Raw genomic sequence first — 24,934 nt, forward strand, 5'->3', positions numbered from 1 at the left:
GACGGGAGACAGACAGACAGGCTAGACTAGAACAGGCTGATTAGTGTGCTGGTTCGCTTGGTCGCTTACTTACCTACACGCCAAACTTACCGACCTACCGACCTACCTTGCCTACATCTTCGTCTTGCGTCCACTTTGCGTTGTTGGCTGAACGGACCGGCTAGCTCGCCAGCCAGCCATCGACACTTTCTCATTCTTTTCTCACCTCGCGCATCGTGGGCTTTTGCGCTGCCAATTCGGGGTCGAACGACATTGTCGCAGCGCTTGCTTGGTCGAGACGCCCAAACCGCGACGTGATACCCGGCTCTTAGACCTTTACTTCTCCTGTGGCGTACCATCGGTCGCGACGAGACGAGACGAGAAGAGACAGGACGAACGGGGGCGGAATAACACGAGCAAGCAAAGCTTCAGCGTCAACTTACCTGCGTGTCGGGGTGCCAGCGAGAGCAAGACACAAACGACGCAAACGCAGTTCTTCGTCAGGCAGACGACACGACACGACACGACACGCAAACGCGCGTCCACCCATCACACCGACTCTTCTTCGCCAAACCTACTCTTCATCTCTTCATCTCCTCGACGCTGCGACACCAGCCGCGCCCAAGGAAACCAGAAACATCTCACCTGGGCCGACATCATCGACGCGCAAACAAACCGCGCACGCCGACGCGCGGACGAGCCGACCGACAGGAGTGGCATCGAGGGTTGGCATCGGCGGCCCAACGAGACAAGCCTGGGCCAAGGCTGCTTCGGCTGGGCGATTGCGACGGTTGGGTTGGGTTGTGCGGTGCTCACACCGCTTTCCGTGTGTAGGCGCAGTGAGTTGGTGCGCTGTGGTTTGAAAGATTTAAGCAAGTGAGAGTCGGGAAAAGAGGAGAAAATAAGGAACGGAGAGGGGCGTAGGAAAGAAAACGCGAAGGTATTGAATGAGGAAAGACGATTGAACAACGGAAATAATCTTCGGTCTTGAACTGCGGCTCTGACAAAGTTCCGCGAGGGCCCGAACGACGGGAATTCAGGACAACCACAGGTCCCTGAAGATTGCAAGCAAAACAACATCCAGGAAAGTTTGGAAACAGACGGACGGCGAAAGATTTCCTGGACCAGAAAATTCCGCGAGACGCAAGGACGAAAGCAAAAAACCAACGCGAAATCAGGGTTCAAGAGCGGAAGCAAGACGTGAAACGAGAGGGTAAACTTACCGACGCGAAAGAGGCTCAAGCAAAGACTACGCCCGACCGACCGACGACGCTTTGTCAGACCTCAGACCAATTGGACAGGGACAGGAATAGCTCACGTCAGCCTCGAGTCCTGGGCTTCTTGGCGGGGAATACCAACCGCAAGCAAGGCGGACAGCGAATCCCAAGGAATCGAGACGAGAATAGCGACGCGAGAGAGAGTCGAGATCGAGAGACGATTCGAAACAAACCGCCGCGCTGCGCCGCGCCAGACAGCACAACGCACGAGAAATCCCAAGAGCGCGCCCGCTTCTTTCTTTGTCACAAGCCAGCCGGCAGCGATCGCGCGCAGCTCAAGACCCTGTCATTCACCTCAACTCTGACACCTTGCCATAACCCTCTCAATCACACCCACCTCCCCCTATCCGTGCGGCTGAAAGTTGGCTTTGCGCGAAGCTTGCCGCTGTTTCTTCGAATCGGTCGGCCAAGTATTGCTGCGGCAACCCAGCTCTACCTGCCCAACCCAGAGCCCAGCCCAGAGCCGAACCCGTGTCCCAAGCCAAGGAAGCCAGGCCGAGCCAAGCTCAGGGCAAGCCGGAGCAAGGTAACCGCCGCCAGGCACGAAACCTTAATTGCTCGCGACGGGATCTGCAGACCCTCTGCGGGAAGTTCGTGTAGTGACGGCAACGGACGGCAGGGCAAAATACGGTGGTTGTGTTGACGGGTTGGTGCGAGACGCTGGTCAAAGAGATACAAAGAAGAGACGGCACGGAACGGGGCCTGTTGCTGTAGAAGGACAGCGGAACTGGAAAATTGAAATGACAACGACAAAAACGTTGGAGTTGCGGCAGGTAGGCAGGGCGCCGGGACGGGAAAAGACGGCGGAAGACTCGCGTCTGTCGTTGCTGGGCCTGCCTGCCGAGATACGCAACCAGATTTGGGAATACGTCTTTCCGACGCACAATACGTCAACATGGCTCTCGCTCCTCCTCACCAGCCGCCAGATCCATGCCGAAACGCTTCTCCTGGCATACTCGCGGACTCCGTTTGCGACACCGCTGTGCCGGCCGTCGGCGCTGACGCAACGTCTCACGGTGCTCTCGCCGGCACAGGTGCGGGCGATTCGAAGCCTGACGTTTACGTACGCGCCGCGGACGGCGGCCAGGTCGTGGGATGGCGATTGGCGGCCGCTGCTCTTTCCCGTGTACGTGCAATGTCGCAAGTTGTTGTGGGAGGCGGTGCGGCTGCTGCCAGGGGTGCGGAGCGTCAGGTTTGTCTTGGATGGAGGCACGCAAGGGGGGGCAGCAGGGGGTGAGGGGGAGGGGGCCAAGGGGCCGAGCAGACGGCGGACGGTTGGAGGGACCAAATTCTTCTTCGACACGGTGATTGGGGTGGGGTTGACGGAGAGGAGCGGGCGAGGCGAGAGGCACGCGTGGGACGAGCGGTGGAGCGTCCTGCCAGGGGAAGAGGGCGACGAGAGAGCCGTGTGGCTGGTCGAGGGCGAGCGGTGGGTACGGGTCGAGGTCGCCCGGTTGCCGCTGGGAGGTTGACGTGCCTTGCCTTGCGTCTGGGGGGATTTGACGTTGCGTCATTTGGTCCCTGATCGATCAATGTGGAGTGTGCGTTTTGGCGTTGACCGCATGGTGCATCATGGCTCCATCATTTTGCAAGTTTTGACGTTGCATGTTTCGGATGGCGACAGATGGGATTGCATGACTTTTGATGAATTGCAGTCCCGGCGCATTTTCGCTTTGGTGGTCCTTGGGTGCGGGCACGGTAGATAGCGGAGCCGAGTAAAAACCCGTGGTAGCACAATGACAACGTCAGCGCTTCCTTTGAAAGTGGTGATGGCCAAGTCGATCAGGCTGACGGGCGGCGGCGTCGTGTCTTGGGTTACTGTAGCGGGAGTGAGAGGTCGCCTCCGCTCGCCTCCCCGCAAATTGGAGTGTGCCTGACTAGGAGTAGGAGTAGCAGCGGACCCGGGCCCATGACTTGGCCTGGTCCACGTGCGACGAGCCGTGGCGACGAGACCGGGACTGGGCGGTCTGGGCGACGGATTGGGGGCAGGGATTGAGAGGAGAGAGAAAGACGACGAGTGCGGTGGTGCTGTGGGTAGAAAGTAATGTACTGTACTGTACTGTACTGTAGGTGTCGAGCTAGCTGCCCGCCAAGGCGCTAGCGAGAGACCAGTCACTCAGGGCCCAAGTCCCGTCGGATCCCACTCGCAGCACTCGACACACCTCCACCTCACATACCCAACCCATCGCCCGACACACACGACCATTCCACCCCCACGAACCACCACGGCTACCATCCCGCTCACCACCTTTGCCTCGTCCTCCAAACATTCAACCCCCTCCTCGTCCCACCCCGATCACCTCACCCGCCACGGCTCCTCCCAACCTTCGTCTCCCTTCCCCGGGGCTTCCGCCGACGGACTGCCCCCGTGGACCACGTCCACCGCCACAATGGACAACAACACGACCACGACCAACCACTCTCGACGGAGATCGACCTCGCTCATCGGTCCCGCCGCCACCGTCGGTCGCTCCAACTCGCTGCGCTCGCAAAAGGGCCACCGCAGGACCATGTCCGAGCACATCCCTGAGGCCGCCGAGGACAAGCAGGACCTCGACTACGGCGACAGCTCCAGCTCCGGCCTCGACGACGAAGAAGGCCTCACCGACGACGAGGAGACGGGCCTCACATCCAAGGACCGCCGGAAACGAAGAAGGAGAAAGAGGAGAAACACCCGCCTCGACGAGCGCATAGCCTCTGATGTCACCATCTCAAAGGAGGAGGAGAAGATTGCTACAGCCACCTTTGTCAAGGCCTCTCTCATCAACACTACTCTAATCGCTCTCTGGTTTGTGCTCCCTCCCCCTTTCTTGAGCCCTTCTAACCTCTGACCCAGGTACTTTTTCTCCATATCCATCTCAATCGTACGTAACCGACCCACTGCCCGTCATGGCTCGTGCTCACCATCAACAGTACAACAAGTGGATGTTTGCAGCAAGCGAGGACGGTCAATCCAACCTCAACTTCCCCTTTCCGCTCTTCACGACGTGCCTGCACATGGTGGTCCAATTCACCCTCGCCTCGCTCGTCCTCTACTTCTTCCCGAAATTCCGACCGCGACACGACTCGCTCGACTCGCATCATGATTCCGCTCGGGCGCCCCCCCGGCGAGAAGAGCCGACGGATCCGAACAAACCGCTCATGACCAAGTGGTTCTACTGCACGCGCATCGGCCCGTGCGGTGCTGCCACCGGTCTAGACATTGGCCTGGGCAACATGAGCCTCAAGTTTATTTCTCTCACCTTTTTCAGTGCGTAGCCCTCTTTTTTCCCTGCATCCAACTAACATGTCCAGCCATGTGCAAATCCTCCGTCCTCGGCTTCGTCCTCCTTTTTGCCTTTATTTTCCGCCTAGAAAAGCCGTCGTGGAAGCTTGGGGCAATCATACTGACCATGACCGTTGGTGTGATTATGATGGTTGCGGGCGAGACGGCGTTCAACGCCCTCGGCTTCATTCTCATCATGTCGTCGGCCCTCGCGTCCGGCTTTCGGTGGTCGCTGACTCAGATTCTGCTGCTCCGGAATCCTGCCACGTCGAATCCCTTTTCTAGCATCTTCTTCCTCGCACCCGTCATGTTTCTCAGTCTTTTTGTCATTGCCGTGCCCGTCGAGGGCTTTGCGGAGCTCTGGGAGGGATTTGCCCAGCTCCGAGCCGCCAAGGGCCTGATGCTCAGCATCCTGATTCTCATGTTCCCCGGAACCCTCGCCTTCCTCATGACGGCGTCCGAGTTTGCTCTGCTGAAGCGAACCAGCGTCGTCACGCTCAGCGTGTGCGGCATCTTCAAAGAAATCGTCACCATCACGGCGGCATCGCTCGTGTTTGACGACCGCCTCACGACCATCAACGTGTCGGGGCTGCTGGTGACGATTGGCAGCATCGCGGCGTACAACTGGATCAAGGTCAAGCAGATGCACGAGGACGCGCGGCTCGAGGCGCGCCTGGCGGCCGAAGAATACCAACCCGTGCTGAGCGCCGAGCCGGGGGATGAGTACCATGTGGATGGGCAGCGGGTAGGCCTCCCCGGTTCCAGCAGCAGTCGAGTGCGTAACAGTCTGAGCATTCAGCCAGTGCGCGATGCGGACCGTCTTTTGCTCGGCGAGACAGCGGCGCAGCAGCAATCAACACCGGTTCGGCAGAGTCCGGTCAAGAGACCGGAGGACTTGGATTGAGCGGAATGAAAAGAGCGGTAGCGGTAGCATTTTGATTTCTTCTTCTTCTTCTTCTTCTTCTTCTTCTCCTGCGTCTTCGTCTACGTCTGCTACTACTACGTCATCGAATGATTGTTTTGACACGACTTGTTCTTCCTCTTCTTCGACACTAGGCGTGGTGGAACGCGGCGGCGGCGGGGGTGGCGGCAAAGGGGGGTGGAGGCAGCAGAAGCCACTGAGCCGGGCGTCGTCGTCGCGGAGGCGCCATTTTCTTTGGGACATGTGGGTGGAATCGACGACTGCATATTTTGCCAGCAAGTGGTGGTGAATTAGATAGATATCTCAAGGGCGGCGGCGGCGGTTGGTTGGTGGTGTTTTCTTGGTACCGTCGTATTGGGGAAAGAATGGTTTGGGATGGTTTTACAGCTGGGCCAGAGGGAGGCGGATGGACGGATGGATACGCCCTGCCTACCAGACTACCAGACTACCTACCCGCCTGCTGCCATCACATGGCACAAGAATCAATCAATCCATTTCGATTGATCGCCCGAACGGTTTGCGAGCTATGGGATGCCGTTTGTGACTCGAACCACGGTAGATTGTCGAGGAGAGGAGAGGAGAGGAGACGAAGGCAACGGTAGACCTCCTCAACCGCAGTTATCGACCTGGCCCGGTGGATCCATCCGCTTCTTTCGTGCCCCCATCCCCAACATTGATGGGTGGTGTATGTATATCTCGCGCTTGCCTGCCTGCTCCTCCCTCTCTCCTGGTCTCACTCGCTCACTCACGCGTATATTGTTCGTTCGTTCACAGAACAGAACATTTCTACGATTGCTTTACCTCTCCAAAGCAAAAGAAAAAGAAGAAGAAGCCAAAGACATGGCAAACTCAAGCCGTCCTCGCGTCGTGGCCTTCACCTACGCCGCCATCCTCTTCGTCTGTCTGCAAGGCAGCTCGAGTCCAGGCGCACTCGCAGCCCCCGTCCGTCCCACGCTGCCTCTGCCTCTGCCTCTGCTTCTGCCCTCGTCACCCCCGTCGACACTCCCCTCGACGAGACCGCTGCCGCTATCGCGAGAGCAGCGGTGGGAGCAGATGTGGGAGCAGCCGGAGGAGCGTTTGAGCGCCACGCTGCCTACGGCCTCCAGGCTGCCCGTCCCGCACAAGGACAACCATAGCCCCCTTGACATGACCAGCACCAGCGGTACCGGCAGCAGACCCACGCTGCCTGCTCCCGAGGTGCATCTCCCCGAGGTGCATCTCTCTGCTCCTGCAGTCCCCACGCTCCCTACAGCCTCCACGCCCCCTAAGCTCGCCAACCACACCGACGACGCGTTCCAACTCGGCAACGTGCACGTGCAGGCGCAAGTCAAGACGCCGACCAACGCGACGGAAGAGGAGAAGAAGGCGGCGCTGGCGCAGGCGCTGCGGGAGGCCATTGTCGTGTTTGAGCGGCAGGGCCAGAACCAGACCGCCACCACCGCAACGACAAGCACAGACGACCGGATGGCCAAGGCCGCCGACGACGATGACGACGACGACGACGATGCCGCCGCCAAGGAGGTGCTGCGGAAGAGAGACCTGCAGAAAGACGACCAGCCAAAACCTTTTCTGGACAAGAAGACCAAAGAGCTTCTGGGCAAGCTGCTGAAGAACGTGCCGCGGGTGCACAGGCATGGCGGCGCGGTCACCAACACTATTAACAGCAACGCCAGCACAACCACGACCACGACCGCCACCACCGCCCTTAGCGACAAGGAACGGAAGCGCCAGGAGAAAGAACGCAAGCGCCAGGAGAAGGCCGACGCGAAACAGCGAAAGGCCGAGGAAGCGCTTCTGGAGTGGTGGAGGAACTTCAACCAGATCAAGGACAAGAAGAAGAGCCTCAGCAAGCGGGCGGCGGACGCGCCTGATTTCGCGAGGAAGGTCGCGATGCTGCAGGACGCGCTGGGCAAGGTGTCTGCCGATGCCAACGCCGCCAATCGCAACGCCAACGCCAACAGCACCGGCATCATGGCCGACAGCACGCTCAGCAACCTGACCAGCAGCCTCAACAACCCCAACCCCACCGTCACCAACCTCCCCGACAGCACCCCCCTAACCACGCCCACCGCCGCGGACACAGCCGAACGCACCAACGCGACAGCCGCCGCCGCAACGGACGCCAAAACGGCAATCCTGCAGCTGGCAGCGGCCGCCAACAAGGTGCGCAACGGCAAGAGGAAGGACGAGGTGATGAAGGCGGTCAAGGCGGTCAAGGCGGTGGCGGCGGCGACGAGCGGGGATCTGGAGCTGGCGTTTTGGAAGAAGGTGATTGGGATCTTGGATGACATTTTTGGGGATATATATGGTTGAGCATGATGAAGTAGGGGAAGGGAGGAGTGGGAGGATTGGGGCTGGGGAAATGAGATGGGTGATGACTGGACTGGTTGGACTGGACTGGACCGACTAGCCTTTGAGTAATGTACCTAATGTAGATGGATAGATGGGGAGGATAGATGTAGGACGTACGGGGTATAATGAGACAATTGACCGACAGACAAGTAGAACGAAGGAAGGACGGTGCGAGAAATCGAATCCAACGGACAAGGAAAGTGGACGTGTAGAAAGATAGGAAAAGAATACTTCGAAAGAATAACGAAAACGATAAGGGACATCAGGTATCAACCCCAAGCAAAGCAGACGACCAACAGCGCCACCAGCAAGAATCCAAAACACCCAAGAAGGTTGCAATCAACGAAAGATCACTCCCCCACAACGCCCCACCGTTGCAACTGCATCTCGTCCATCTCCTCTCCCTCGCCAACACCCTGGAAGCGTCTCACATGCCTCAACCCACGCTCAAGATACTCCTTGATAACGCACTCGCCATTGCCCTGGCAAACCTTCTTGCGACCAAGGTTCTTGTAGCGAGGGCCAAGTGGACCATTGACGTAGTGGTACTGGCCGGCGAAGCGGTACTGGCGGGGGTCGGAGAGGGGATAAAACTTGTCGCCCCAGTGGCCGTGAAAGTAGAACCACTTGGTGGGCGCGAGGGGCGTCGCCGTCGAAGACCGCAGCTCGTCGGTCGTGTAGTTGTACGTGAAGCTAAACAGGTTGAGCGCTGGGTCCCAGAGTGGGCCGCGGTCGGTAATGTCGTGCAAGAGGCCCCAGGGGAGAATGTAGGCGTGAGTGCCGGGCGTTGCGTACATGGCGTGCGTTCCAGTGGCAATGTAGCCGACGGGCTGCCTGGTTAGCTTGACAGTCTTTAAAGAGAGCGAGAAACCTACCCTCTTGCCAATCTTTTCCACCGCTTCATACGCATAGGCCTCGCCAAAGCTGTGCTCGCTGAAAAAGACGGCCTTGGGCTTGCCGTGGTGGAACCGTATCACCGTGTGCTCCCAATCGCCCACGTGGTTGCCGAACCGCACGTTGAGCACCACGTTGCCAAGGTTGTAACTGTAAAAGTAGAACCAAAAGGCGTCAATCACGCCGTCCCCTTTGTCCACCACAATCAGGACCGCCGGCGCGTCGCTGCGACCTCCTGGACTACCGGCTGCCTCACCTGCGGACCAATCCAGGCGCTTCTTCCTGCTCTTGGTCCGCGGCTCGTGATCGACAAACTCTTCGTCCTCCCCCACTAGCTCTTCCCCTTCATCCGTGTCCGTCGGCATCTGCGAACCTTGGTTCGGGTTGGGTCGCACTCCGCCCCGCTCCTTGCTATCACCCTGTCCAGCCTCGTACCACGGGCGGTCATTCTTGTCCGGCAAGTCGCCATCAACGCGGCTGTCCCAGTCTGCCCATGCAACGGGCAAATCATTGTCGTCCTCGTGGCCTGGGCGGACAGGCACGTTGGACTTGCCGCCAAGCCAGTCAGGGCGCTCTTCCACATTGTCGTCGCTTTGAAGATATACAAAGCGGCCGTAGTCGTTGAGCTCGTCCAAGTCTGAGAGGGTAGGATGGTCCGACCGCGCCTGGATCGGAGTGTAGTTTAGATGCGGCGTCGTGTGGAAGAGGTGTTCGGCAATATCACAAGGCCAAAACTTTTCTCCCGAGAACAAATGCATCAACGGGGCATAATCCAGCACGTACTGCGGTACCTCACGCAACACGCGCTCGTCCTGGGACCACTCGTCGGGCGACGTCTTTCCACTCTTCCAAAAGTCACTGAGGTCGTGGTGTTCTGTCGCCAACGCCTCTTGCTTGCTACCTCTGAGATTTCCCCACTTTGAACGGTTGAGGTGAGAGGCGCCGCAAACACCAAACCATTGACACGCCTTGCGCTCCGCCCATGACTTGGAGCTCGATATCCACTGCTGTTCCTCCAATCCCTCGGAGCCAGCCGGTACATGAGTGTGTTGGTAGACCTGCGAGACGGAGAAGAGACTTAGAAAAGTCGAAAGAATGGCAATCGGGACTCGTCTCCCCATCAACATGGAAGTGTCGGTGTCGTTTTGAAGCGCGTTGCAATCGTCAGAGGCCCGGGAGTCGAAAGAGGGATCACCTGGTGCAACGTCTACCAGAGGCGTTGGAATGTCGACAAAGGACGGGGTAGGACTGGCTACCTGGGGGGTCGTCAACGAACGGAGAGAGGATACGGCAGCACCTGCTGGCGGCAGGGCTGGATGAAGTAGCGGCGCCTGGCCGCCATGTTGTGCGAGAGCTGGCACTAGAGCAGGCAAAGACGACGAATTAGCCACGAGAGAAAGGTGGGGTGGGCCTACGGGGGCGGACTTGCTGGTATGAGGTCAGAAGATGCGTCCGTGTAGTGATGTCTGGGGGCGCCGGCGTGGATTAGCAAGACCGGGAGCGGAAGCGTGTCGAGGCCGGAGGAGCTGACGGCAGGCGGCGATCGGCAACCAGGACTGGACTGCAGGGCGTTGGCATCGCCAGGGCGAGTGATTGGAGAGCGAGATGATGGCCAGAAGCGAAAGGATTGACGACGCACGGGAGAGGCGGAAGACTGGCCGAGTGGCGAGCGCGAGTGGAGGAGGGAGTTTGGGCAGTGATGTGATGACGCCGTCGTTGTCGGGAGTGTTTCGGAGCCGGCGGTGAGCAATGCTGATAGAAGAAGTGATGGCTTGATTAGTAGGGGTGAGAGTCAGAGTGTAGCCGCGAGCATCCGGAGAGGAGGGTGAGAAGCTGGGCCAGCTCACGAGTGAACATGAGCTTGGCGGTGGTTGGACGTCGACTGGTGTCCATGGACGTTGACGATAAGCAGCAATCGATAGCCGAAACCCCGCGGCTGAGAGGGAGAGGGAGAGGGAGAGGGAGGAAGGTGCCGGCTCGCATCCCGAACCCGACGGCCGACCCGACGGGCGGATCCCGTCCAACTCTGCACGTCAATCCATCTTTTCTCTCCACTCCACTCTGCCTCCAGCGCAATGGACTGAACACCGCCCTCGATACACGCCAACCATGGACTTGGACTTGGACATGACCCAATCAACACCCGACCTCCATCCCCTTCGACTCCCCCCAAGCCTCGCGCGCCGAAAATTTTGACCCGACCGCCACCATGGCCGCCGCACCCGCTTCTGCAAACCGCGGCGCCGACTCGGACGACTGGGAGTACGAGTATGACGACACCGACACCCAGGTCCGTCTTTCTAGCCAGCCTACGCTCTAGGCCCCCGTAACTCACGCCGCTCACAGGACGTTTACTTTACGCTCGACCTAACCTCGCACACGGCCGTCGCCGCCCCCAGAAAAGGCTTCGGCAAGCTTGAGCACGACATTTTTCAAGAGACCCGGAAGAAGAAGAATGGACTCAACAAACGACAAGCTGGCGACGGCACTCCCCAAGACCAGGGCGACGACGACATAGAGATTGAAGACGACGACGACGAGGAACGCCTGCAAATCGTTGGCCTCCACCATGACAATCCCATCGTCTCGTACAAGGGCCAAGCCTACACTTGCAAGTGGGCATCAACCATTGGGACCGACCTCTTCTTTGCGCGCGCCCCAGACGCCGACGCCGACGACGACCAACCCCCCGCGCCCGACCCCTTGCGCCCCCTAGGCACATTCAACATGCTGGGCGCCAGTTCGACGCGGCTGGTCGCGACAGCAGCCAAACTGCGCGAACGCACATCCACCGAGCAACGCGGTACCCCTGCGCCGGCTGGACCCTCGAACAGCAGCGCAGTCGCAAGCAATTCGCAACCGCCAGCCGCCAACCCCTCGTCTCTCCTCTTCACGCGCGCCGCCGACGTCCCGCACTTCTACGTCCCTCCCAACGCGACACGCGCGCAAAAGCGCCAGGCGTCGTTTCTCGAAAACTTCGCCGCCGTCAAGGCGCGCCTCGGCGAGCAAGACACCGTACGCTCAAACTCGTACACGGGGCGAAGCGGCGCCCGCACAGCAGCGGCAGAAGCGCCATACGACGCGCAGAGCGAAGACGAAGCCGGCGACCTTGCAGGCCCGTCGACGCCGCGCTCGCATCGCGGCAATGCGAGACAATCGGCGTCATTCCTGTCTGCCCAACGCGCCGCCCACGCCACGCCCTCTGCGAACGGCGACGGCAGTCCCGCCGCCTCTGCCTCGCCCAGCGCGGAGCCAGCGCCCACGCGCGGCAGGGGTCGCGGCAGGAAAGGGCGGCCCCGGGGGCGCGGGAGGGGGCGCGGACGGCCTCGCGGGCGTGGCAGAGGGGCCCGCACGGCCAACAAGGCCATAGAACCCGACCCCGACGGCGGCGGCGATGGCGACGGCGACGGCGACGCAGCAGACGCGGGTGGATCGGTCGCTACGCCCGCGCTGTGGGATGACGCCATGACGGGCGTGGAGAGCGCGTCGCCGAGGAGGTTTTCGGTGGGCGAGGTGCTGGCGCAGCAGCAGAGGCAGCAGCAGCAGGGGTCTCAGGGACACGAGGCTGGACCGGACGCTATGCAGGAGTAGATGGAGGCTACTGAGGAAGAGAGCGAACGGGGGCTGGGAGGGGATGGCTACTTTGGCTAGCTTGGTGAGTGAAGACAAGAAGGCGAACACCTTGAACAAAAGGAAGAGGAACAAAAGAGCAACAGGAAAAAGATAGGGAAAAGGAAAAATACACCTAGAAAGATACCCAATGCATCAATCAGCCCAAATGGCCAACCCTTCATGTCTACGCTCACGTCTCCCTTGCTCACTCCCCCCCTCCCTCTATACACTAGCATAAGCGAGCACTGCCCACGCATCCATCTTTTCTCCTCCCCCTCGTCCTCGTTCTCTCTCTTACACCGTGCTGGTTCTGCGCCGGCGTTTCAGTTTCTCGTGCCGCTGCGCTATACCACCACGCTACGGGATGCTACGGTGCTATACTGCATCGTAGTGTGGCTGGGTTAGTATGGCGGATATACACCTAGGCAGACAGACAGACGGGCAGGCATACAGGCGAGTAGGCAAACACCCACATACACAGCCATGCGGATTTAGGCAGACTTCTACGCGGTACCTATCCAGGCAACCAAGCACACGGGCAGGGTGGGCGAAACGGAAGAGCGGTGTGATGCACTACTGTACGCCCGGATAGCTACATAGGTTCATAGACACAGAGGTACGTGTCCTACCCAGTATGTAGGCACCCATCACACAATGCAGCCCTGAAGGAGATATATTATGTCAGTAGGCTAGGTAGATGGGGAGCTAGAGAGCTAGGAGGATGTAGAAGGAAGTGGAGTAGGGAAGAAAGGACGAGCAGAGGAGCAGCGCGGCGTGCTCTACGTGTGTTTGTTTGTCTGTCTGTCTGTCTGTACGTCGACCCAAGTAAATCGTCCCGTATCCATGCTTCCATCCATCCATCCATCCCCATCAGCCTCATCCAAACCGCTTAAGATGGCGAGGAAAGACAGGAACGACACAGAGAAGGAGAAACGGAGCGGGCAACGAAAAGGTCAGAGTCTATGTTGCAAAGAGAGGTCGTCGACGTCGTGGGTAGCGTGGTGTAGCAACCAGACACAAATGCCCATCAAAAAAGGGAGAAAGGAAACATGCCAAATCCTAACCACCCAAGTCTCCAGCCAGCCAGTCAGTCCCAGTCAACAACAACAAGTAAAATCGATGCGCGCTGAGCAAACACAGAGAAAGAAGGCCCGATTGGAGCCGTCAGGAAGGAAAAGAAAAAGAAAAGGGACAGACAGTCCCCTCATGCAATTGGTGCGCCGCGCTCTTTTTAGAGTTTGCAACATGTGCGCCGACCCGACCAACGGAAAACAAGGCTGAACAAAAGTCAATGACGCGCGTAGGTAGGCCCAAATGTGACGTGGACGACACCGACAGGAGGACCAAGAGCACAGCCTGGGCAGGGCAAGATGCAATGGTGAATGGTGAATGGCGAGCTTGATACGACCGAGTGAACTATGGCGGTGCCGGTGCTAATTGGACGCCTGCCTGCGAGTCCACGTCCATAATGTCAACCGAGGCGTTAAAGGGCAGGGCGGTCCAGCCATCGTCAGGATCGGATACGGACGGAGGACGACTGGTGCTGCCGCTTGCGCTGAGGGGCAAGATTGATTCGTTTTCTCGTGGAGGGACGTTGGAAATGCCGAAGAGGCCGGCGTCGTTTGTAGTTGGATTCACCTTGCGGCGCAAACGACGCGCAGGAGAGAGGTCGTCGGTGGGGTCGTCAGCGTCGCTGCCTTCAATCTCGCTGAATGTGCGCTTGAACCGTCGGTCCATCCGCCGCTTTTTGCGTTGTAGAAACCTGCGCTGGCGCTCCCCGAAACCACTCTTGCCCGATTCGTCGCCGTCGCAGTTCAAGTCCTGAAACCTCGTCGCTATGCCGCAGTCGTCGCCATTGCGCTGCCGGTCCCGCTCCGCAGAGGGCTCCTCAACACCATCAGGTTGCACAATCTCCAGTCCATTGTGGACGGCATCGCCTTCGGTGACTTCCTCCACGTCGAGCTCAATGTTTCCCATGGGCGATATCGGGACTTCTTCGCTTGGGGAGAGGACTTCGCTCACGGACCCCGTGTCACCAACGGACGCCACAGACAGGTCATCCCTTGCATGAGCGCCGGCTTGGAGCGATTCTCGCGACGAGACGTGCGATAGTGGTCGTATGGGGTGGTCCCGTCCGGTGGGCTCGCCGAATTCCAGCGGCGGCGACTCTGCCAGCTGCGGCGTGCCCATGCGTTTGTAAAAGAAAAAGGGCGGGCTCGGTGCTCCGGGGGTTGCAGGAGGGCTGGTCGGCCGGGTTGCCGGTGCCTCGAATTGCGGTGGGAGCGGTGCCTCGAGCAGAGGGTTCGGCCCGTTCATTTTTAAAGGCGTCGACGGCGAACGGGCCTGGCAAGGTAGATTTTCGGATCAAAAAAGACGTCGGATATGACGTTGCTGCTGGCAAAAGGTCTTGGTGAGGCCTGTCATTTTCTTTGGCGATGCTGGACAATGGCGTGCCGTCTTTCTGGCCAGTCTTATCGTCAAAATGGCGCCATCACAGCGTGGAGGGGCAAGAGTCGGCCGCGGTATTCGGTGCGGAGGGAGCTGACCAGAGAGCAATAAATCAGGCGGGCTGCCGCGTTGGAGTACAGTAGGCGTGTCTTTGGCCAGGATGGTCCAGAGGTTGCGGGGGGAGAATATTATCTAGGGCGACGACAAAGAGCGGGAGATTCATGTGCAGTGGGTTCCTTGTTTCCCGGCTGCTGACCGAGAGAGCGTCTCCCAGGTCTTGGTATGACAGGCTGAAGCCATGCGCCCGCATCTGCACCTGCGCGTGCATGCCATGGCATTGAACGGCGAATCGAGACGACGAGCAGCTGGTTGGTGGCAGTGTTGACATGTCAGTCGTCAATGCCGTCCGTCTTGACCGTCCAGTGCCGCATAACCCACGAGTCTGGGATCTTCCATGCAGACGATGCAGAGAGCGCGCTGGCAGTCGTCTGGCCGTGGCGGGGTCGCGGTACGGATGGATGCGATGGATGGTCCAGGTCGTCCACCGCAGCGTCCAGCGGTTGTCCGTCGGCCTGACCGCCTTGAACTGCCCTGCCCGGGTCGGCACAACCATTCCCCGGTCAAGCTGGCCGCTGGGCTCAGGCCGGGCTACTGTCTCCAGCGAGGCCACCTCTCAGTTGACATCTTCAACCCCATGTTACATGGACCGCAGCTTAACCTCGCCGCTGCTCCTCTCCAACCAATCGTTACGCTCTCCACGCTCCTTCAGCTCTCATTCCGCCCCGAATCTTTTGCGATTGAGCGACACTCCCACCCGTGAAGCTGCGGCTTCTCCCTGAACAGCGCCATGCAGTCCCCATCCATGCTCACCAAGGTGCGTCTCCAATCCCCTACCACGGCCATGCTAACAATCGCAGTTCGAGTCCAAGTCCTCGAGGGCCAAGGGCATTGCCTTTCACCCCAAGCGGTACGCGCCCTGAGCGCCCAGCGCCCAGCGCCATCTTGCCAACACTAACACGACCAGGCCATGGATTCTCGTCTCCCTCCACTCGTCCACCATCCAGCTCTGGGATTACCGCATGGGCACCCTCATCGACCGCTTCGAGGAACACGACGGCCCCGTCCGCGGCATCGACTTCCACAAAACACAGCCCCTCTTCGTCTCAGGAGGAGACGACTACAAAATCAAGGTCTGGTCCTACCAGACGCGGCGATGTCTGTTTACGCTCAACGGCCACTTGGACTACGTGCGCACCGTCTTTTTCCACCACGAGCTTCCCTGGATTCTGTCGAGCTCCGACGACCAGACCATTAGGATATGGAATTGGCAAAACAGGTCTCTGAGTACGTCGCTCATCACGGATGGATGCGCGAGATGCTGACCATTTAGTCTGCACCATGACGGGCCACAACCACTACACCATGTGCGCCCAGTTCCACCCCAAGGAGGACTTGGTCGTCTCCGCCTCGCTCGACCAGTCGGTCCGCGTCTGGGACATTTCCGGCCTGCGCAAGAAACACTCGGCCCCGACCTCCATGACCTTTGAAGACCAGATTGCGCGCGCCAATTCCAACCAGGCCGACATGTTTGGCAACACTGATGCCGTCGTCAAGTTTGTGCTCGAGGGCCATGACCGCGGCGTCAACTGGGTCGCATTCCACCCCACGCTCCCGCTGATTGTCTCGGCCGGAGACGACCGCCTCGTCAAGCTGTGGAGGATGAGCGAGACCAAGGCTTGGGAGGTGGATACTTGCCGGGGACACTTTCAGAACGTTTCGGCCTGCTTGTTCCACCCACACCAGGACTTGATCCTCTCAGTCGGCGAGGACAAGTCCATCAGGGTTTGGGATCTGAACAAGCGCGTCTCGGTGCAGTCCTTCAAGAGAGAGAGCGACCGCTTCTGGGTCATTGCGGCGCATCCCGAAATCAACCTGTTTGCGGCTGGCCACGACAATGGAGTCATGGTGTTCAAGCTCGAGCGCGAGAGGCCCGCGTCCGCAGTCTACCAGAACCAACTCTTTTACATTACCAAGGAAAAGCACGTCCGCTCCTACGACTTTACCAAGAACCTGGAGTCGCCATCGATGCTATCTCTCAAGAAGCTCGGCAGTCCATGGGTGCCTCCGCGGACCATGTCGTACAACCCGGCAGAACGTGCGATTCTCGTCACCTCGCCGGCTGACGGAGGCTGCTACGAACTCATCAGCTTGCCCCGTGACGCCAGCGGAGCTGTTGAGCCGACAGACACCAAGCGAGGAGCAGGCAACTCGGCCGTCTTCGTTGCCCGCAACAGATTTGCCGTCTTCAACCAAGCCCACCAGCAAATCGACATTAAAGATCTCTCCGGCTCCACGACCAAGACGATCAAGCCTCCTCCCGGCACCGTCGACATTTACTTTGGTGGCACCGGCTGTCTCCTTCTCATCACTCCAGCCTCCGTCGTCTTGTATGACATTCAGCAAAAGAAGCATCTCGCCGAACTGGCCGTTCCCGGCGTCAAGTACGTCATTTGGTCAAACGACGGGCTCCACGCCGCCCTTCTGAGCAAGCACAATGTGACGATTGTCACCAAGAGCCTCGAGCAGGTCAGCACCCTGCACGAGACCATCCGCATCAAGAGTGCCACGTGGGACGACGCCGGCGTCTTGCTCTACTCGACGCTCAACCACATCAAATACACTCTGATGAATGGCGACAACGGCATTGTGCGCACGCTGGAGCACACCGTCTACTTGGTCAAGGTCAAGGGCCGCAACGTCTACTGCCTCGACCGCGCCGCCAAGCCAAAGATTCTCCAGATTGACCCCACCGAATACCGCTTCAAGCTTGCCCTCATCAAGCGCAACTACGACGAGATGCTCAACATCATCAAGACGTCGAGTCTGGTTGGTCAAAGCATCATTGCCTACCTCCAGAAGAAGGGATACCCCGAGATTGCCCTTCAATTCGTGCAAGACCCGCAAACGCGGTTCGAGCTGGCAATCGAGTGCGGCAACCTCGATGTCGCCGTCGAGATGGCCAAGGAGCTTGACCGGCCGAAGCTGTGGAATCGTCTGACCTCCGAGGCTCTAGCACACGGCAACCACAAGGTCGTCGAAATGACATATCAAAAACTGCGCACATTCGACAAGCTTTCTTTCCTCTACCTCTCGACTGGTGACCGGGAGAAGCTTACGAGGATGGCAAAGATTGCAGAGCACCGGGGCGACATGACGTCGAGATTCCAAAACGCCATCTACCTTGGTGACGTTGAGAGCAGGATTGAGATGTTTAAAGAAATTGACCAATGTAAGTTTGGAGTCGAGAGTCACGCCGCATGTCTAACACGCACAGACCCTCTTGCCTACATGCTCGCCAAGTCGAATGGCCTCGAAGACGAATGCCAATCCATCCTGGAAGCGTGCGGTCTCACAGAGGAAGAGATCCAACTCCCCCAAATTGGCGAAACCCTGTCACCACCCAAGCCCATCGTCCCTACTTACAACGCCAATTGGCCCGCCAAGAGCTCTGGCGTGTCAGTGTTTGAAAAGGCACTGATGGGCGAGGAAATCGACCCCGACGAGCTGCCTCCGGCGACCAATGGCTACGAGGAAGATGTCCAACCAGAGGCTGACATTGCCGGCAATGGCATAATCGACGACGGCGAGGAGGACGAAGATGCTGCCGGCTGGGACATGGGCGGCGACGAGGACATTGAGGCCGAAGACGACTTTGTCAACGTCGAGACTGCAGACGTGGGCGCTGGCGTCAGCGAGGCAGACATTTGGACGAGAAATTCACCCGTGGCGGCGGATCACGTTGCTGGCGGGTCGTTTGAAAGCGCCATGGCGCTGCTCAACCGCCAGGTCGGCGCAGTCAACTTCCAGCCACTCGAGTGGAGATTCCAAGAGATCTTCCAGGCATCAAAAACGTTCCTCCCGGCAAGCGTTGGCCTCCCGCCGCTGGTCAACTACGTGCGCCGGACGGTCGACGAGACGGACACGCGCAAGGTGTTGCCGCTGATTCCGCGCGATCTCGAGTCGATCACGGCCCACGAGCTGGCAGCAGGCAAGACGGCCATGCGCACCAACAAGCTCGACGAGGGCATCGCCGTGTTCAAGAAGATTCTGCACCTGATGCTGCTCAACGCCGTCACCACGCAAGCCGAGGTAGCCGAGGCCAAGAAGCTCATCTCGACGGCGGCGCAGTACGCGCTAGCGATGAGCATCGAGCTGGAGCGGCGCGCGCTGACGAACAACGGCCAAGACATCTCGGGGCTGGACGACGAGACCAAGAAGCGGGCGCTGGAGCTGTCGGCGTACTTTACGGTGCCGGACCTGGAGCGGGCGCACAAGGCGCTGGCGCTCTTCGCGGCCATGAACTTTGCGCACAAGAACAAGCAGGCGTCGTCGGCGCTGTCGTTTGCCAACGCGCTGCTGGACCGCGGATCCACCAATGCAAAGTTCAAGGAGTCGGCGCGCCGCGTCAAGACCGTCTCGGAGCGCAACCCGGCCGACGCCGTCGAGATTGACTTTGACACGTTCGCCGACTTTGACGTCTGCGCGTCGAGCTTCACCCCCATCTACGCGGGCGTCGCGGCGGCCGCGTGCGGCTTTTGCAACGTCAAGTACCACAGCCGCTTCAAGGGGACGGTGTGCAAGGTGTGCGACGTGTGCCAGGTGGGCGCGTCGGCGAGCGGGCTGCGGTTGTGCTTGTAATGCGGTGGCAGCAGTGAGTCAATGGGGTCAAGGAGTGGCATGAATAAAAGTAGGCGAGCATCACTGGTCTCGCAGCGGTATCCGGGGTCTGGTAGTTGCAGCGAGGCGAACAGAGGCAGCACAATGATATAGTATGGTATGGTACGATACGATGTCGATTCATCCCTGGGCGCACGTTTCCTTTCCGTTCATTCCCTCGTTCTACCGTCGCGCCATTGATTCGCTGCGTGAGGTGCTGAGGTGGCTCCGCGCTGCGCTCCAAGGTATGTTTGCTGCGGGCGGTAGCCGGCACGAGCCGGCCGGCGAGACTGGACACCCAATGTCGAACACGGGGGACGTGGGGGACGCGGGGATGGGTGAGGGTCTAAACGTGTGTTTTGTGGTGCGGGCAATAGAGAGGAATAGAGAGCGAAAGAGAGAGATGATTAGTTTACCCATCAATGGCTGCCAGGGTATGTGTGTGGCTGTCTTTTTTCGTTTCTGGCTGGGGGTGGGTTCGGTTTGCCGGAGAGATGGATGGATAGATGGATCGTGATGCTGTGGTGGTAGTAGGAGCAGCAGCGCCCCGAAACACTCCGATGACGATTGGTCATACAGCCGTGTTGTCCACGATACCTACCTACCTACTTGCTCACCCACATTGTCGGAGAGCAGTAGTCCAGACCCCGCGTCCTGACAAAAGACGATGACGAACGGAACCGGAACGGCGACAGGGGCAGGGGCAAGGGCAGGGCAGGGCAGGGCAGAGGAGAGACATGCTTAAATGCGCTGGCTGGCTTGCTTGCTTGCTTGCTGTCAGCTCCGGGACGCGGCCGAGAAAGCTTCGAAGCTTCTATTTGAAAGCACGCAAGCAAGCATCCAAGCGGAAGCATGTCGACAGTACGAAGAAGCGTCCAGTCGCGTCGTCGCGTCTGATGGGGTCCGTCGGTGGCGTTTGGTTCTGGGTTTTACCTTTCCTTTCTTCTGTCGCTAGCCGTATGGGGATGACGCAATGTTTGGGGATGGATGGACTGATGGACGGCCGGGCTGGGCTGGGCGAGCTGCCCTGGGTTAGGTTGGTGGGTTCAGTTGGCTCAACGGCGTCATGAGCGGCAGGCCATGGCATGGCATTCCTGAGCGTGGCCACGAAAAAAGGGGACGAGGCAAGGGACTGGAGGATGGATATAGGTATACAGGTACAAAGACTGTAGGCAGCCCTATGACACAGCGCAGCAGGACAGGCCCATCATTCGCCGTGGTGCCTTGGTGGTGCGCGCGGCCTTGGACCCGTGGGCGACGGCGGCGACTAGTGCGGTAGGTTGCGCGTGTCGAGGTCGACCAGGACAGGACAGGACAGGACAGGACAGCACGGGCGGCATCGGATGGATGGTGTGGTGGATTGCTGACGACTTCATTTGCTTCACTGCAGTCTCCGTTTCATTTTCGTCGTGTGCTGCAGGCCCGATAGCGGCAGCCAGTGCAGCCAGCGAGAGAGGCGCTTCGGCGGCACGGATGCAAGGGGGCGGCCAGCTTGCTTGCTTTGCTGTAGGTTCCTTGAGTGAGACTGTAGCTGAGTCCCTTGCCAACGGTCGATGAGTGCGAGTGCGGGGTAGACGTCGAAGCCAGCAGAGGTGGTGATGGTGTTGAGCAGGCAGGGTTGAGGGTGGTTGATGTTTGGTGGTGTTTTGCGGTTTCGGGGCCGCAGACGCCATCGGGCCGCCGTAAGAGCCTTATCGTCACGTCATGATTGTCGCCCTCAAGGTCCTGCACTGGTGGTCGCTCATGGATGGCCCGGGGTAGCTAGCTATATGCTTCATACCACCACCTGTTCAACTGGACCGACTCCTGCTGAGCTGATACTCGTCCTCATCTCAACACTTCTTCTTCTCTCCCTCGCGCTCCTTGCTCTCACACCAAACCAAATCCTGCTGCTCTCTTCCCGCCTCTAGCGCCCGCAACCCTGTTGTCTCCCTCCACTCCACGCCGACTACGTGACACTCGGTCACCAGATACAACCACCACTCCTACAGGCCGTCGTCCCTGATTCTCCAGTCGCTCATCAACACCCCATTTCCATCCTATCCCATCGTCTTGTCGCGTCAGCCTAACCCTCAGCCTTACTCATCTGCTGTTGCTCATATCCCGACCCGGCGACCTCGCGCTTTATTGCCCGCAATTACCACCGACGACGCCTTATACCTCGACTCTCTCGCAGCCACTCGTGAACCATCTCCCTCCAGCTCCTCACATCTGGTCCGCCCCGTTGCGTCATGGCCTTTCAGCAGCCACGGCGCCCGCCTGTCGCGCGCCCGCTGTCTTACACCTCGCCCCCGCCGCAAGACCTCGCCGAGTCGTCGCAACAGCAGACGTCGCCTCAGCGCAAGCGCTCGCTCGACGAGTCCGAAGAATGGGTCCTCTTCAGCCCGTCGGCCGCGGGCTCCACCACCGGCCGCACCCACACCACCTCGACCGAGCGGACGCCACGCACCGCGGGCCTGTCCCGCCTGAGCGACTTTGGCTCACTCGACACGGCTGCGAGGTCGGAGCAGCTCGACGACGACCTCGACGAACATGTCGCCGCCGACGACGTGACCTGCCAGGGCACCGACCCGTCGGATGACGCCGAGGCCGAGCTGGACAGCCTGGATGACGGCCTGCATGCGTTTCACGAGCCCTCGCAGCAGCTGGGCGAGAGCAGTCAGACCGTCTTCCCCACGCATGACGGCTTTGGCACGTTTCCGGGCAGCAGCGCCGCGGTGCAGGAGCAGATGATGCAGTTTGAAAGGTACAACGTGTCTAGAAAGGCCAAGCAGCCGCGGCGAAGATCAAGCGTGCAGCGCAGATTGGACGCGTTGGAAGACGCCGAGGGCCTCGAGCAGGATGAGAGGCGACAGCGCATAGAAAGATGGCGTCTGGAGCAGAGCCGCGCCTTGCTGGAGGAAATCGAGCGCGAGACGCGACGGCGCAGACGCATGAGTCGAGCCAGCTTGGCCAAGTCGGTGGCTGCCGCGAGCACGGCGGGAGAGAGCAGTAGAGCTTCTGCAGCAAACACGCACCAGAACCCGGCCGAGGACGCGTCGTTCTGGCGGCGCTTCACCAAAAAGGTCATCCGCGACCTCATGGGGATCGACGAGAACCTCCTCTCCGTCATCTTCGGCGAGTCATTACCGGCCGAGGCGGCCACGTCGGGCTCGTCTTCGTCTGCGTCTGCCGAGAGAGACGTGACGGCGTCGAGCGAGGTTCGCGATGCTCCAGACATGGCGTTGGGGAGGCACGAGACGTGGGAGCACCGCCTGCTCGACCGCATCGCGCGCGAGCTTGGCATCCTGGTCCACCAGCTGTCCGAACACCCGGGCGCCTTCAGCACCTATCTGCGGACACAGGAACCGCTGGCCTACGCTGGCATGTCTCCCCAGATGGGCCCTCAAACAGCGCGCCGGCCCAGCAACGTCTCTACTGCCGCCGAATCATCAGCCACGTCTACCCAAACGCAGTCCACTCCCAACATCCAGTTCCAGCCGACGCTGCCGCCGCAGACGACGACCTACAGCGAAGCCTCGCTCTGGGGCATCGAAGAAGAGCCCGAGCCGCCGTTCGCCTACATCTCGTCGTCTGCCGCGGCAGCCAACGCCGCTCAGCGCGACCGCGACTACTGGGAGCGCGACCTCGACGTCAAGATGGTCTTCAACTTCCTCAAAGACCGCTTCTCGTCGCGGCCGCCGTCGCCCGTCAATGACGGCGGCGCCAGCGATACCGACGACCACGCAGGGCCGGTCCACCCTTTAGGCGGACGCAGTGGCGGCAGTCGCCCTAGACGCCCTTCTTCCTCGTCGCCCGCGTACAGACGCGACTCGCTGTTTCGCGACCACCAGATCCAGCACCGCGCGGCGCTGATCCGGCATCACCACCCGCTCGTCTCGCGGAACCTGCACCAACACTACGCTTCTCCGGCATCCAACAACGCCGCCAACACCACCACCAGCAACAACAACACAACAACCATCACCGTCCCCATCCCCTCCCCCTCCGCCGCCGACGCCCCTTCCCCCACGTCTGCGACCCCGGCCCCCATGTCCCGCAAGAACCTGCGCCGCTTCGACAACGCGGCCAGCGGGCGGCGCAGCAGCTGCGCGTCCCAGAGCACGCGCCGCAGCCGCAAGAGCGGCAGCAGTCGCAATTATTGGGATTTGGGCGGCAGTGTGGGCAGTGCGGCGGGGCCGGCGGGCGGAGGCGTTGTGGCGGGCGTCACCATGGGGGAGGTTTAGGGGGGGTTGAGGTGTGGTTGGAGGAAGAGGAGGGTGGAGATGCTTTTTTGATGAACGAGTGGATGGTTTGATATGCATGTATGCATCGCGCACGGCGCATAGATGGACGGACGTTACGGGTTTTTTTTTTTTCTCTCTTATTTTCTTCTTCTCAGCGTAGTAGCGTCGTCGCTCAGTTCTTGTTCTTCTCTTCTCTTTTGTTCTCTTTCTTCTCTGCTGTCTAGAGGGTATCCCTTTCCTTTCCTTTTCTCTTCTCTTCCCCCTCTCTTCCCTTAATATATCAACGTCTACATCATATACCCGCCTATCTACATCCCTATCTATCTACCATCCTCTTCTTACTTAATCAACACACTTGACTCATGTGGTGTCACCTCGTCGCTGATATTGACTGACTGTTGCTGCTGATTACTGCCGTTGCAAGTGTCTGGGACGAGCCGTATAGGTACCGTAGCTGCGAGACCTTAGACCACGCAGTCAGCAAACTACCTACCAACTGGGCAGGCAGCAGGGAGGGAGCATTCATGCCGTTCTGTACTGCTGCTGCTGTTCAAGCACGGCCAGGCAAGGCAGGGCTGGCAGGGCGAGCAAGCTGGCTTGTGTGTGGCGGCCGCTGGAGTGCGTGTCTGTCGTGGCTTGTCATGGCTTTTCATGGCTTGTGGTGCGAGGAGGGCAGGGCAGGCAGGTAGGCTGGGAGAGAAATGGAGGGATGAGAAGGGAGGAAGAGAATAGGAGAAAAGAGAAGAGAAGAGAAGAGGAAGAGAAGTAGAAGAGAAGAGGAAGAGAAGAGAAAAGGAAGAGAAGAGGAAGAGAAGAGAAAAGGAAGAGAAGAGGAAGAGAAGAGGAAGAGAAGAGGAAGAGAAGAGGAAAAGAAGAGGAAGAGAAGAGGAAGAGAAGAGGAAGAGAAAAGGAAAAGAAAAGAAAAAGAAGAGAAAGAGAAAAGAAAAAGAAGAGAAGAGGAAGAGAAAAGAAAAAAAAGAGAAAAAGAAGAAAAAAGGAAGAGAAGAAAAAAAGAAGAGAAGAAAAAAAGAAGAGAAGAGAAAGAGAAGAGGAAGAGAAGAAGAAGAGAAGAGAAAAAGAAGAGGAAGAGAAGAGGAAAAGAAGAGAATAAAAGAAAAAGAAGAAAAGAGAAGAGAAGAGAAAAGGAAGAGGGAGAGAAGGTATGGCTGCCTGCTCGACGCACCTCTTCCGTTCCTTTACTTGAGTTGAGGTGCTTGCAGAAATCGTCATGGCTCCATAGGCC

At 59.2% G+C, this 24,934-nt stretch overlaps 9 protein-coding genes across 9 annotated transcripts; 6 read left to right on the forward strand and 3 right to left on the reverse strand.

The window, feature by feature from the left end:
- Nucleotides 1–3,646: 3,646 nt before the first annotated feature.
- On the forward strand, nucleotides 3,647–5,425 carry J3D65DRAFT_557695 (triose-phosphate transporter family-domain-containing protein; the record flags this gene model as incomplete). Its single annotated transcript, XM_066797327.1, has 4 exons — nucleotides 3,647–4,044; nucleotides 4,093–4,120; nucleotides 4,170–4,506; nucleotides 4,551–5,425. 4 exons carry the CDS (start codon nucleotides 3,647–3,649, stop codon nucleotides 5,423–5,425), a joined length of 1,638 nt encoding a protein of 545 aa, XP_066652222.1.
- A 220-nt stretch (nucleotides 5,426–5,645) lies between these two features.
- On the forward strand, nucleotides 5,646–7,951 carry J3D65DRAFT_56048 (uncharacterized protein). The gene has a single exon (XM_066797470.1). It carries the CDS (start codon nucleotides 5,975–5,977, stop codon nucleotides 7,754–7,756), a length of 1,782 nt encoding a protein of 593 aa, XP_066652223.1. The 5' UTR covers nucleotides 5,646–5,974; the 3' UTR covers nucleotides 7,757–7,951.
- Nucleotides 7,952–8,145: 194 nt separating this feature from the next.
- Nucleotides 8,146–9,810, reverse strand: J3D65DRAFT_557893 (uncharacterized protein; the record flags this gene model as incomplete). The annotated part of the gene is made up of 2 exons (XM_066797335.1): nucleotides 8,146–8,625; nucleotides 8,671–9,810. The coding sequence occupies 2 exons, from the start codon at nucleotides 9,808–9,810 to the stop codon at nucleotides 8,146–8,148; spliced, it is 1,620 nt and encodes a 539-aa protein (XP_066652224.1).
- A 734-nt stretch (nucleotides 9,811–10,544) lies between these two features.
- On the forward strand, nucleotides 10,545–12,507 carry J3D65DRAFT_633472 (uncharacterized protein). Its single transcript, XM_066801122.1, has 2 exons — nucleotides 10,545–10,979; nucleotides 11,036–12,507. Exons 1-2 carry the CDS (start codon nucleotides 10,899–10,901, stop codon nucleotides 12,278–12,280), a joined length of 1,326 nt encoding a protein of 441 aa, XP_066652225.1. The 5' UTR covers nucleotides 10,545–10,898; the 3' UTR covers nucleotides 12,281–12,507.
- Nucleotides 12,508–13,649: 1,142 nt separating this feature from the next.
- J3D65DRAFT_57570 (uncharacterized protein) lies at nucleotides 13,650–14,739 on the reverse strand. Its single transcript, XM_066797660.1, has 2 exons — nucleotides 14,591–14,739; nucleotides 13,650–14,566 (listed from the first exon to the last, which is right to left on the reverse strand). The coding sequence occupies exons 1-2, from the start codon at nucleotides 14,615–14,617 to the stop codon at nucleotides 13,718–13,720; spliced, it is 876 nt and encodes a 291-aa protein (XP_066652226.1). The 5' UTR covers nucleotides 14,618–14,739; the 3' UTR covers nucleotides 13,650–13,717.
- Nucleotides 14,740–15,479: 740 nt separating this feature from the next.
- Nucleotides 15,480–19,548, forward strand: J3D65DRAFT_57497 (coatomer WD associated region-domain-containing protein). Its single transcript, XM_066797659.1, has 5 exons — nucleotides 15,480–15,623; nucleotides 15,667–15,716; nucleotides 15,774–16,093; nucleotides 16,140–18,038; nucleotides 18,084–19,548. The coding sequence occupies exons 1-5, from the start codon at nucleotides 15,597–15,599 to the stop codon at nucleotides 19,445–19,447; spliced, it is 3,660 nt and encodes a 1,219-aa protein (XP_066652227.1). The 5' UTR covers nucleotides 15,480–15,596; the 3' UTR covers nucleotides 19,448–19,548.
- A 637-nt stretch (nucleotides 19,549–20,185) lies between these two features.
- J3D65DRAFT_633480 (uncharacterized protein) lies at nucleotides 20,186–20,832 on the forward strand. The gene has a single exon (XM_066801123.1). It carries the CDS (start codon nucleotides 20,203–20,205, stop codon nucleotides 20,533–20,535), a length of 333 nt encoding a protein of 110 aa, XP_066652228.1. The 5' UTR covers nucleotides 20,186–20,202; the 3' UTR covers nucleotides 20,536–20,832.
- On the reverse strand, nucleotides 20,482–21,417 carry J3D65DRAFT_57656 (uncharacterized protein). The gene has a single exon (XM_066797668.1). It carries the CDS (start codon nucleotides 21,136–21,138, stop codon nucleotides 20,644–20,646), a length of 495 nt encoding a protein of 164 aa, XP_066652229.1. The 5' UTR covers nucleotides 21,139–21,417; the 3' UTR covers nucleotides 20,482–20,643.
- Nucleotides 21,418–21,696: 279 nt separating this feature from the next.
- J3D65DRAFT_558607 (uncharacterized protein) lies at nucleotides 21,697–23,691 on the forward strand (the record flags this gene model as incomplete). The annotated part of the gene is made up of 4 exons (XM_066797374.1): nucleotides 21,697–22,014; nucleotides 22,054–23,147; nucleotides 23,223–23,477; nucleotides 23,538–23,691. The coding sequence occupies 4 exons, from the start codon at nucleotides 21,697–21,699 to the stop codon at nucleotides 23,689–23,691; spliced, it is 1,821 nt and encodes a 606-aa protein (XP_066652230.1).
- Nucleotides 23,692–24,934: the final 1,243 nt, after the last annotated feature.

This window comes from Phyllosticta citribraziliensis, assembly GCF_038025025.1.
Source record: "Phyllosticta citribraziliensis strain CPC 17464 chromosome Unknown J3D65scaffold_10, whole genome shotgun sequence".
In the NCBI taxonomy this organism is placed as follows: Eukaryota; Fungi; Ascomycota; class Dothideomycetes; order Botryosphaeriales; family Phyllostictaceae; genus Phyllosticta; species Phyllosticta citribraziliensis.